At 45.0% G+C, this 13,162-nt stretch overlaps 2 protein-coding genes across 2 annotated transcripts in view; both read left to right on the plus strand.

Annotated features, from left to right (window-relative positions):
- Positions 1-13,162, plus strand: part of poc1b (POC1 centriolar protein B) — a gene marked incomplete at its 3' end in the record, with an annotated part of 379,874 nt that overhangs the window by 229,930 nt on the left and 136,782 nt on the right. The gene's annotated exons all lie outside the window — the stretch shown is intronic.
- Positions 12,006-13,162, plus strand: part of LOC306965077 (uncharacterized protein) — a gene marked incomplete at both ends in the record, with an annotated part of 30,836 nt that continues 29,679 nt past the window's right edge. The window contains one exon of the mRNA XM_079559321.1: positions 12,006-12,021. Coding sequence (XP_079415447.1) covers positions 12,006-12,021 — 16 coding nt within the window. The remainder of the gene's footprint in view (positions 12,022-13,162) is intronic.

Here is a 13,162-nt window from a genome sequence, read left to right on the forward strand (position 1 = left end):
TGTAAAAGGTTCATACTGTCTTGTTAGGTTAAGTCTATTACAGTTTTGTTATTTTAGTAAGACAGAAGGTTTAGATTACCTGCTTCACTAGTTTTGATCGCTTCCTGTGATCTTCCTCTGGAAGGAGGAAGATGAAGAAGATCACAGGAAGCGATCAAAACTAGTGAAGCAGATCAGCTAAACCGTCTGTCTTGCTAAAAGAACAAAACTGTAATAGGCAGCCATTTTGTGTCTTGCAGTACAGTTGCTCAGGCGGTTTTATTGTATGATGTGAATATAAATGGGTGTGTAATAACACATGGTTACATAGAACACATGGTTACAGAGCAGATTACACTGTACTAAATGTGGCAGGTACAATGTATCAGTGGTAGTGTGAAATAAAGTGCTACCTATAAATGTAATGTTATATTGATTCATGTCAACATTACTGTAGTGTTCCGGTACTGGTTCATACCTTATGTAGGGTTTTTTACTTGTGAGAGGAGGGACGATGTTCTGTGTGTTTAAGGACAGCCGCCATTTTGTGTCAGATATGATACTGCTAATGTGTTTGCATTAGACTTGTTGGCTCGACTGTGACACTTCACAAATAAATCATCATTTAAAACTATTTTGTTCTAGTAGCTTAACTGTTTGTGGGGAACAAGTCTTGTTGGTGTAGCCTGTAGTGTTGTGTGAAAATGTCCAGTTTTGATACAGTTGGCACCTATTTGTTTGCTTTTTTCTGGTTCTCTGTTGTGAGATTGCTTGTGATGAACAGGAGTACATATTCTCTGAAGTGCAGTGCTCTGGGTGGTCATTGTGTGTATTGCAGGTCATTCTGTTTTATTGTGTGATGTTTGGATAGATGCTGTGACAGTGTGTGTTAAGAACAGGAGTGTTGGCATGACTGAAGGTTCAGCCTCAGTATGGTGCTCGTTCAGACCTGATGTAGTGTGTATCGTTGTGACAGCACGTCTGTGTGATAGAGAGCGGCCATTTTGTCTCTGATGTTTTGGTTCATGATTTCTCATCTTTTATGTTGAACAGTTTCATTGTGTCGTGTATTCATGTTTGTTTTGGTGCAGACTTGGTTTGGTTCTGTGTCTTGTTGATTTGATTTATTTGTTTTCATTTCAAGTTAACTTGATAGATTCCTCTAAGAATTTAATCTAAATGAGTTCTGTTCCTGGTGGGACTGTTTACATGTTTTGTGTAGAGTTTGTAGATATCTGGTCCAAGCTTGGTGCGGATGTTGTTTCAGTTTAAGGTTTGTTTCTCGTTCTGTTTGTTATTGTCCCTGTGTCTTACTTAAAGCAGTACTAAGTAACGTGTTTACCTTAATAAATCCTTTTCGTAGTCCCTGTGCGGGTAATAGAAGTGTTTATGGGATGATTGGAGGGTCTTTCATCTCCCCCTGGTGTCTCTGGACAGAAAACCATGTTTGCAACTTGACTGCCACCGGTGCGGAGAAAGCAATACACACTAATGAAATCACGAAGAAGAAGCTAACATGCTAACGGGTAAAGCTAACTGCGGGCTAACGTCACTTTAAACAGTATTTACAGCAAAGTTTGAGTGAAAAAAAATATTTCCATTGTATAATTGGATGCACTGTAACCCTCTCTCCCTTCGCCTTTCCTGTTGGCGTAGTATTTACTCTCCAAGACAATTAATAAGTAAAAAAATCGTAACTTTCTACTACACCTGCAGTTGCGCTTATGGCCTCTAGGGGGAAGAGTTACTTAGTACTGCTTTAAAGCTGCATTATGTAACTTTTATGTGGAAAGAGTTGATATTTGTAGATATTTGACCTTGTATTTGACAGTGGCTCTGTTTTCTTGTGTCATGTGAACTTTACTGTAGTGCTGTAGTACGCAGGTTCTGGTTCAGACCTGATGTCGTGTTCTGGTACATGTGAGAGCGTGTCATGTAAGAGGATGTAATGTTTGGTTCTTTCTCTTTGTTAATGTCCTTGTGTCTTACTTAAAAGTGCATTGTTCATATTTTAGATTTAATCTAAATGAGTTCTGTTCTTGGGAGGACTCTGTTTACATGGTTTGTTTGTAGTTTGTGGAGTTCTGGTCCAAGCTTAGTGCGGATTTTGTTTCAGTGTAAGGTTTGTTAATGTCCTTGTGTCTTAAAGCTGCATTATGTAACTTTCATGTGGAAAAAGAGTTTATATTTGTGTGTATTTGACCTTGACCCTGAAGTGCAGTGCTCTGGGTGGCCATTGTGTGTATTGCAGGTCATTCTGTTTTATTGTGTGATGTTTGGATAGATGCTGTGACAGCGTGTGTTAAGAACAGGAGTGTTGGCATGACTGAAGGTTCAGCCTCAGTATGGTGCTCATTCAGACCTGATGTAGTGTTTATCGTTGTGACAGCACATCTGTGTGATAGAGAGCGGCCATTTTGTCTCAGATGTTTTGGTTCATGATTTCTCATCTTTCATGTTGTGGAACAGTTTCATTGTGTCGCGTATTCATGTTTGTTTTGGTGCAGACTTGGTTTGGTTCTGTGTCTTGTTGATTTGATTTATTTGTTTTAATTCTAAGCTAATTTTAACTTGATAGATTCCTCTAAGATTTAATCTAAATGAGTTCTGTTCCTGGTGGAACTGTCTACATGTTTTGTATAGAGTTTGCATTCTGGTCCAAGCTTGGTGCGGATGTTTCAGTTTAAGGTTTGTTTCTCGTTCTGTTTGTTAATGTCCTTGTGTCTCACTTAAAGCTGCATTATGCAACTTTTATGTGGAGAAAATAGTTGATATTTGTGGGTATTTGACCTTGTGTTTGACAGCGGCTGTTTTCTTGATTCATGTGAACTTTACTGTAGTGTTCTGGTCTGGCTTAGGGTTCAGCCTCAGAGTGGTACTGTTTCAGACCTGATGCAGGGTTTGTATTTGTGACATGTCTGTGGTAGGAGGAGGAGCTGCCCTGTGTTTAAAGGCCCTATGTGACTTTGTTGATTGCAAACACAGAAAAGGAAATCACTAAATTAAAATGTTGTTTGTGGGCCAAACTCATTCCTAACTTTCGGAACATATTTGTAGCATGCAAAATTGTCAGTTTAAAGGCAATATATTAGACCTGTTGGTTCTTGACGTTGGTGCAGCGTCATGTTTTAATGTAGTGATGATTACACTGTTGGTGCAGACTTGGTGTGGCTCTGTGTCTTGTGTACGTCTTTTTTGTTTATTGCCTTATACCTGATGGGTCCCACTAATGATGAATTCTACAGTTCAGATGAATTCTACAGTTTAGATCATTTGACTGTTTTGAGTTAATAGTTTTTAGTTGCTTATGTTATGTGGAATGTTTTGATGAAACGGGCCGTAAATGACTGTCTTCTTGGTACAACTGAGATAGTGGCTTAGTACTGCTTGGGATAAGGTCTTTCTTTTGTTACTCTTTGGTGAAAATTTGGGAGGTGGAGCGTTTTCTGTTGTCAGATTTGGAAATGTATTGTCTGTGTCTGGCAGGTTGACTAAATCTCACTTTAGGCTATATTTGGTGTTAAACTAGATACATCTAGGATCATGTGGTTTTGGTTTTGCTGGTTCTGGCTTGGTCCATGTCTGGTCCTGTCTGTGAGGACACTGAGGACAGAAGTTGTTTCACATTAAACCTGAATTAAATCTTTAGCTGTTGACAGTGTGGACTGAGTCATACCAGTCCATGCTGTGGTCGTCTCTGCCTCAGTCCATTGATGCCAGAATGAGGTCAGTACCTTCTACAGCACCATCACAAGACTGAGGCTAGGATGATATGAAGTGTTGTTTCTCTATGCGTCTGACTTTAGTTTAAGACATGGCTACTTCGGTTTGATTGTTTGACCATTGTGTTGTTTACTCATTCCACTTTTGTATTTCAGATGCCGCGCGGCAAGGGGTCCAGGCGATCCCTTGCGGCCAAGAGGAGGAGGGAGAAGCAGCTCGCGGGGCAGTGCGCTGTTCCTGAGGAGGAGCTCGCGGGGCAGTCTTCTGTTCCCGTCGAGCTGCTCCCGGGGCAGTGCGCTGTACCTGACGAGCTGCTTGCGGGGCAGTCCGCTCTTCCCGAGGAGGAGCTCGCGGGGCAGTCCCCTGTTCCCGTCGAGCTGCTCCTGGGGGAGTCGTCTGGTCCCGTCGAGCTGCTCCCGGGGCAGTCGGCTGTTCACGAGGAGGAGCTCGCGGGGCAGTCCGCTGTTCCCGTTGAGCTGCTCCCGGGGCAGTCGGCTGTTCCTGAGGAGGAGCTCGATCCCTCTCCTCTTTGGCCCCCCGTCGAGGAACGTAAGTGGATTTCAGAATACTTCCACCTCCTTTTTAATTCTGTTTGATATTACAATGATTTCTCTTGTCTTTGAAGCCCGTGGACCCGGCTACCGACACCGTCCCCAGGTTTGGCCCACTGGAGTGTCCGGGAAGCAGCACCGGCTGGTGCTCCCGCAGGAGTCTCCCGACAAGAAGGCAAGTTCACGAGTTTGAGAAGGAAATAAATGTGTGACTTTTGATGTGCTGACAATCACTAAATACAGATTGTTTCTTTTTTGGTCTTAGTTCATTCTGCTTGTCGGGAACTCCCATCTGCGAGCCATCGTGGACCAGCACGTGCCGATGCAGGAGGGGCACTATTCCTTCGGCTTCAGCGCGACGCCTGGTGGTGGACCCTCGCACATCCACAGGGAGCTGGCTGGGACCACCCTGCCCCGAGGTGGGTACAGTTGTACTAGCAACATTTTAGCCTTTTAAAAAAAAAAAAAAAAAAAAAATTTTTTTTTTTTTTTTTTTTTACATTTTTGAAATGTCTCATATAGTTCAGCACGTTTGACCTCTGACCCTTCTCTTGTTGTCAGAGCCAGCTCTTGTCGTTCTGATGGCACCCTGCAACGGACTGTCGACGTGCCGGACGTTGGACCAGGCTGCGAGGGAGTTCGGCCAGCTCCTGGCCTACGTCTGTGGACGCTGGCCCAAGGTGTGTACTTCACTTCTATGAGGTCTGAAAGTACTTCATTATTGTATTTAACATGTCTTAATTGTAATTTTGTGTTTGTAGGTGTGTGTCGTGGATTTTCCACCTCGGCTTAGCGCTGGGGTGGAGATTCAGACCCTCCTTCGGCAGGCGTACCACCGCATCGCTGTCGGCATGGGTATGTATAAAAAATGCAACTGTCATCACTATTTTCCTTAGAGTGGCGCATACTTTAACATGTTCTTTTTGTTGCTAACATCTGTTTTAGGGATCCGCTACTTCCGTGTAGCACACAAGTTTCCCCGGAGCAAAGGGCATCTGTGGGCCAGGGATGGTGTAAGTACAGTCTCTCTCTTTAAAGTTGACCATTTTAATGACTGTTGTTTTATTTAACGTGGGTGAATGATGTGTTTCAGACTCACCTGAGCGACGACTTTGGCATGCCCATCCTCGTCCAGCTGCTGTGGCAGGCGTGCTACATGCAGCTGGAGCTGGATGACGCTGCCGCTGTTGCGCCGGTGTCTCCTCCCCCGCCCCGCCCGGCCACCAGGAGGGTTTCCCCAAGAGTGGAGGTGCCCGAGCCGCCGCCCGTGCCACCTCCACCCCCTCCTGAGTGGACCGAGGTTCGACGGGGCAGCAAGGTGAGATACTGTTACTGTTTTGTTAAAGCATTGTTAACTGAAGTTGCAGTTATACTGACTGCTTTGTGTTTATCTCCGTCACTCAGCCTGGGGTCTCCCCCGTGAGCCCCAAGGGACTGCTGCAGGCGCAGGAGGTTAGTGTTCTACTCTATAAAGCTATGGTTAGATTGTGAGTGCTGTGACTAAACTGTCTGTTTCCTTTGTTTTGAGGTGGAGACCGTGTTCTCCTTTCCCCTGTCGCCTTGCCTCTTCAGCCCTGCCATGCTGGTGGAGATGGAGCGGTTCTCTCCATCTCACGGCGGCTGTGGCCAGGGCATCGGCTCCTTTCCTTCGGGAAAGAAGGTAAGTATCAGATCTTGTGTGAAATGTTGTTGTTTAATCTTGATTTCTAAGCTGGTGAAGTAACACGTCTTTTTTTTTTGCAGACGTCTCGGGCGAGGCGTCGCAAGCGTGCTGCCCCAAAGAGACGCCGGCCCACGCGGCAGGTAGGTGTTTTTAAGGCTGTGCTCTTTATACATTCTAAAGAAATTAATGCATATTTGTTATTTTGTTTATTGTAGGCGCGGGCAGCACAAGAGGTTGTGGCGGTGAGACCCGGCTCATCTGCCAGCTCCGTGTCTACTATGGAGGAGGACCAGGTCAGTGTCGTTTAAAGAGGCTGAAAAAGTTTTTACATTGTAACTTCTTTGATTATTAACAAACGTTGTCCTCTAGGTGGCGGCAGCTGTCGTGGAGGTGACACCAGGAACGTCACCTACCAGCGTGGTCATCCTGGACGGCTTCCTGGAGGAGGAGGTGTGTGTACTTTTTATTAATTGACATTCTATGATCTGTCATGAAGTCGTATCTAACACGTTATTCTTTTTGCAGCTGGAGTTCGTGGATGTGGGGGTGATTCCAGGAGCATCACTCACCAGTTCCCCCGACGCCCCAGTGGTCTTCGTGGACCAGGTGAGATGATGATTTTTATGTATCATTTTCAAAAGCAGCTACACTGAACAGAGTGAGATCCGCTTTAGTTTGAGAGATGTCTAATGGTTATGTGTTTTCTTTGTGACTTGTAGATGAAGAGGACCAGCCCCCTTTCAGCCAGTCAGCCTTCTCCACGCCGCAGCATTCCACCAGCTGTCCACGGGGAGAGCGCTTCTGACGCCAGGGATCAAGATAAGTCTTGCATTTGTTGTGCACAGTCTGACATAGATGTTAGTGATAGTGAAAGCCTTATCACGTTTGGTAGTAGCGATGTAGAGATGGAGGTTGATAGTCCTGTAGCTTGTGCTGATATAGTTATGGAGGATAGCGTTCCTGTTGGTATTCCGAGTTGCGTTAGGGGTAGTTTTCATCAGGCTGATGACAGGTTCCCGTATGGAGGGGCTCAGTGTGCAGCCATAGCTCTGGTGGCATTAGCTAGGCACACTGTGTCCAGTGTGTTTACATGGCAGCAAAAGGATTTAGACAGGACTTTAGTGATTGGTGATGCTGTTTACACAGAGCTTAGGGATAATGACCTGACTCATGGGCACGAGCTCTTACTAGCTTCTGACTTGCCCAAAGAGTCAGTTATTGATGGTCAACCGTTTGAGTTTGAGTTCAGTCGGCCGGTCGCTGGGGCTGCAAATGTACTAGAGAGTGAGCTTATTGTTTCCGGTACCTGTGTGACCTTAGATGGTGGTTTAAGAGAGATGTTGGCACACTATGATGAATGTCTACTGACGATGTGTGGCAACACTTGTGCAGTCATTAAAGACAGCGGTAGGTACGCGGTGGTGGACTCACACAGTCGTAGTGCGACTGGGATGGTTGACCCTGATGGTAAAAGCGTTGTACTGTACTTTAGCAGCCTGGATGATTTATATGCTCATTTTTGCGCGTTAGCTGAGTGTTATGAAGTTGAATATAAGTTGTTTGAGATTACAGGTGTTGTTGTTGTGGTTGTTGGTTTGAAGTGTGAAGCGTCTGAGGTCATTTTGCCTCAGACGCCTGACACTTCTGACCAAAGGCCAAAGCGTAAAAGGTCAGTTAAAGCTAAGTCGTCTGTTCCCAAACGCACACTCACAAGTAAGAGGGTGAAACGTGAACGTGAATGTGATGATTTGGATGCTGTGTGTGCTGATATAGTTATGGAGGATAGTGTTCCAGTTGATAGTCCTGTTGTAGTGTTTTCTGATATAGTTATGGAGAATAGCGTTCCCGTTGATATTCCGAGTTGTGTTAGGGGTAGTTTTCATCAGGCTGATAGCAGGTTCCCGTATGGAGGGGTGCAGTGTGCAGCCATAGCTCTGGTGGCATTAGCTAGGCACACTGTGTCCAGTGTGTTTACATGGCAGCAAGAGGATTTAGACAGGACTGTAGAGATTGGTGATGCTATTTACACAGAGCTTAGGGGTAACGACCTGACTAATGGGAATGATAACTTACTACCTTCTGACTTGCCCAAAGAGTCAGTTATTGATGGTCAACCGTTTGAGTTTGAGTTCAGTCGGCCGGTTGCTGGGGCTGCAAATGTAGTGGAGCATGAGCTTATTGTTTCCGGTACCTGTGTGACCTTAGATGGTGGTTTAAGAGAGATGTTGACACACTATGATGCATGTCTACTGACGATGTGTGGCAACACTTGTGCAGTCATTAAAGACAGCGGTAGATACGCGGTGGTGGACTCACACAGTCGTAGTGCGACTGGGATGGTTGACCCTGATGGTAAAAGTGTTGTTGTTTACTTTAGCAGCCTGGATGAAGTGTATGCTCATTTTTGCGCGTTAGCTGAGTGTTATGGACTTGAATATAAGTTGTTTGAGATCACGGGCGTTGTTGTCGTGGTGGTTAGTCTGAAGTGTGAAGCGTCTGAGGTCATTTCCCCTCCGAAGCTTGACACTTCTGACCAAAAACCAAAGCATAAACGGTCAGTTAAATCAAAGTCGTCTGTTCCCAAGCACACACACACACCGAAAAAGACAAAACATGATCGTGAATGTGATGTTGATTGGGATGTTGTTTGTACCGGTGCCACAGATGATGCTCTTGATTTTATTCCTCTTCAGGAGAATGTTTGTAGGGCACTGTGTCAGAACCTTAACATTGACTATGAGAGACTCGCTGTAGCAGAACCAAAAACAATAGATCCTTTGAGATCGTTAAAGTTAGATGTGCCGTGTACAAATGATAAAATCGTTGCCGACGGTAACTGTTTCTTTCGCTCGATCTCTCAGGCTGTTAGTGGCACGCAGAAATATCATAGGAAACTTAGACTTGCGGTCGTCAAACATCTTAAAAGTAATGCATCAAAATACAATAGTCTTTTGCGCGATGGCTGCTCTTCTGTGGCCCAGTATATTAACGATAGTAATATGCATAGAATTAACACGTGGGCCACTGAGATAGAGATCCAAGCAACAGCAGATCTTTTATGTGTAGATATATATACGTTTTTGAGTGGACGTTGGCTTAAATATGGTTGTACTACCAGGCCTTTGTCAACCAGCGGCATCTACCTTGAAAATATTAACAATATTCATTATGAAAATGTAACTTGCGTTAAAAACCCTGTGACCCATAGTTGTTACGGAAGCTGCCAAATTAATAGTTCTATTCTTATGGGTTACAACACTAGGTCTAGACAGGTAGATGCCCAATCAGTGGTTAGTCCAAACACTGAAACGAATGTACAACACAGTAAATTATCCAAGTACATTCAAAACAAAAAGCATAGACATTTAAAAAGCAAATATGCCACAATTAAAGATAGACTGCGTGAAACATTGAGAGGTAGATATAGGGAAAATGTAGATTATAGACAGGGAAAGAAGGCTGCAGACAAAGTTAAATATAGAGATGATGTAGATTATAGACAGGGAAAGAAGGCTGCAAATAGAGCTGCAGTCAACCTTAAATATAGAGACGATGTTGATTATAGACAGGGAAAGAAGGCTGCAGGCAAAGTTAAATATAGAGACGATGTAGATTATAGACAGGGAAAGAAGGCCGCAAATAGAGCTGCAGTCAACCTTAGATATAGAGACAATGTTGATTATAGACAGGGAAAGAAGGCTGCAGACAAACTTAAATATAGAGACGATGTAGATTATAGACAGGGAAAGAAGGCCGCAAATAGAGCTGCAGTCAACCTTAAATATAGAGATGATGTAGATTATAGACAGGGAAAGAAGACTGCAGACAAAGTTAAATATAGAGAAAATTTAGATTATAGACAGGCAAAGAAGGCTGCAGTCAATCTTAAATATAGAGAGAATGTAGATTATAGAGAACAAAAAAAGTCTGCAAGCACTGCTGCAGTCAATCTTAAATATAGAGAGAATGTATTTTATAAAGAGGAAAAGAAGGCTGCAAGCAGTGCTGCAGTCAATCTTAAATATAGAGACGACATAGATTATAGAGAGAAAAGGAAAGTGGCAATCAAGGCAGCAAATAAAGATAAATATTGCGCTAATACAGAGTATAGACAAAAGAAAAAGGCAGCTAGCATTAAAAAGTATGAAGATAACTTAAAGCACAAACACGATGTCAGGGCCGCCAGTAAACAGAAGTACAAAGATAGTCCCAAACATAGGCAGAAAGTAAAAACCTATAGTAAAGTTAAATACCACAAAGATGAGCAATACAAAGCTCAAACTCGTGTTGCTTACAGAAATCGTAAACGGCAAATTAAGCAACAATTGGCCGATAATTTTGATTTGGTTAAGGAACGCTTTTGGCGGGAAGTTGAACACGGTCCTGAACACATTTGTTGCGTGTGCTTTAAGTTATTATTTATCAACCAGGTCTTACCTTGTAGAAAGGATGATTTTATGGCTGATCCTAAATGTGCTGCTGTTGCTGAGGCCTGTATCTCAGATGCCTATTTACATACGTGCAGTAAGAGTTGTCCGTCACCGTGTCCGCTGTCTGATTGTAGAGGGAGTTTGTGGATCTGCTACACGTGTAACTCTAAACTCAAAAAGGGTCAAATGCCGGCTGAATGCTCAATAAACAATTTACAATTAGATGATATTCCTCCTGAACTCGCGTGTTTGAACACTGTCGAACAGCATTTAGTGGCGCTCAATATAGTGTTTATGCAGATGTACGCTCTGCCAAAAGGGGGACAAGGGGGGACACATGGTCCGGCCACCTGTGTGCCGTCCAATATTATTGACACCACTAAGCTGTTACCGCGTCGTAGCATGGACGGATGGTTATTACCTGTGAAATTAAAGCGTAAACTTACTTACAAAGGCCATTATGAATATCAATACGTCGACACGGGTCGGATAAAGAGCGCGATAGCATTTCTCAAAGCAAACAACCAGCATTATTTAGACATAGAGTTTGATGAAGAGTGGGTTAATGAGTTCATGAGGCAGGAAGAGGAAGCTATGGATACGGGGACGACACCGATGGAACAGGGACAGGCGGCGCAGGGACAGGCAACGCAGGGGCAGACGGGGCAGGCTGCGCAGGGACAGATGGGGGCGGCGCAGGGGCAGGCGGCACAGGGGCAGGCGGCACAGGGGCAGGCGGCACAGGGGCAGGCGGCGCAGGGGCAGGCGGCGCAGGGAAAGGCAACGCAGGGGCAGATGGGGGCTGCACAGGGACAGGCGGCGCAGGGACAGGAAACACAGGGACAGGAGGCACAGGGACAGGCAACGCAGGGGCAGATGGGGGCTGCACAGGTAAAGGAAGCACAGAAATGGGAGGCGAAGGGGCGGCCTGCGAAGGGGCGGCCTGCGAAGGGGCGGCCTGCGAAGGGGCGGCCTGCGAAGGGACGCGCAGCGAAGGGACAGAAGGGGCAGGGACAGGGGGGAGAGGGGCAGGCAGCGCAGGGGCAGGCAGCGCAGGGGCAGGCAGCGCAGGGGCAGGCAGCGCAGGGGCAGGCAGCGCAGGGGCAGGCAGCGCAGGGAGAGGATGAAGATTTAGATGATGAGCATCTCCATGACCGTCAGCGTCATTGTATGTTCCAGGACACCTTCTTTATGCCTGCAGATATGGCTCAGGAGGCTCTTGACCACTACTTCCAGGGTGTACTGAATTTGGCTCCGGCAGAGGGGAACAGTCCAGTTAGTTTGCTCACTGATAAGGAAAATGAGGCAAAATGCTTCCCAAAAGAGTTCCCCTTTGGGCGTAATACGTTTCACACCCGTAGGCCTGTTCGTATTACTTTGTGCCGGTATTTCATTAACAGGCTATTGCACGCGGACGGTCGTTTCGCGCGTAATCTTAAATTTCTATTCATGGCTCTGTACATGTTGGAAGTAGAGCAGGTTGTATCGAAGGTCTCCATAGCTTTACGAAAGGGACATGCGTGTCAGGGTTTGGGTAATGCTGCTGCAGATGAAGAATCTTTGGAAAATTTATTACAGTTTGATAGCGGTTATCGTTTTTTGAAGCCTATTAGAGGCACGCCCCCATACTGGCAAGCCACACTGAAAGACTTAATCGCGATGGTGCGCCAGCTCGGTATTCCAACATGGTTTTGTTCATTTAGTTCGGCAGATATGCGTTGGCCAGAAGTCCTCGAGGCCCTGTTAAAAATAGAAGGTAGTACCAGGAGTGTAGAGGACTTAAATTGGGCAGACAGATGTGATCTTTTGCGTCGCCACCCCACAACTGTCGCCCGTATGTTTGATCAGCGGTGGCATAGATTTCAAAATACCGTCCTGAAGTCCCCGGCTCACCCGATAGGCGAAATTATAGATTCCTTTTATCGTGTAGAGTTTCAGCAGCGCGGAAGCCCTCACGTCCATTGTTTATATTGGGTTAGAGATGCTCCCAAGCTCGGAGTTAATACAGACGAGGAGGTAATTGACTTTATTGATAAGTACATTAGTTGTGAATTACCCTCGGATCCAAAATTATTGGAAAAAGTTACTTCAGTGCAGCAGCATTCAAAGCGTCACTCAAAAACCTGTAAAAAGGGAAAAAAGAAGTGTCGCTTTAATTTCCCACGTCCTCCGTCCATGCGTACATTTATTAAAAAAGTAGACCCGGAGAGCGAACCGATTATGCCTAAAGAGGAAGCTGTGGCGTTTATGACTGCACTTAAAGATGCTATTGTAGATGAGAATGTTCCCATTGATAGTGTGCAGTCATTGTTTGCAGCTGCCGGTTTAACACAGGACTCGTTTGAAATGGTGTACCAGGCTCTAGGCGGTCACACTCATGTAGTTTTAAAGCGGGGGATTAAGGAAGTCTGGATTAATAATTATAATGCGAAATTGTTGGATGCTTGGGATGCGAATATGGATATTCAGTTTGTTGTAGATGCGTGGGCGTGCATAGTTTATATAATTTCATATATTTCTAAGGCAGAGAGGGAGATGGGTTTGCTCTTGGGCGCTGCCCAAAAAGAAGCTTCCAAAGATAATGTTAGTGCAAAAGAGGCATTGAAAAAGTTAGGACGCGTTTATTTGCATAATCGTGATGTCTCTGCGCAGGAAGCTGTTTATCGCGTTACAAACATGCACCTTAAGGAATTCTCACGTAAAGTAGAATTCATTCCGACGGGGAACAACATTGTTAGATTGAGCAAACCTATCAGTCAGTTAGATGGTGATTCGGCTTCGGATGATATTTGGATGACCAACATTATAGATCGCTT

The sequence above is a fragment of the Gobius niger genome (genome assembly GCF_951799975.1).
Source record: "Gobius niger genome assembly, chromosome: 7".
Classification (NCBI taxonomy): domain Eukaryota; kingdom Metazoa; phylum Chordata; class Actinopteri; order Gobiiformes; family Gobiidae; genus Gobius; species Gobius niger.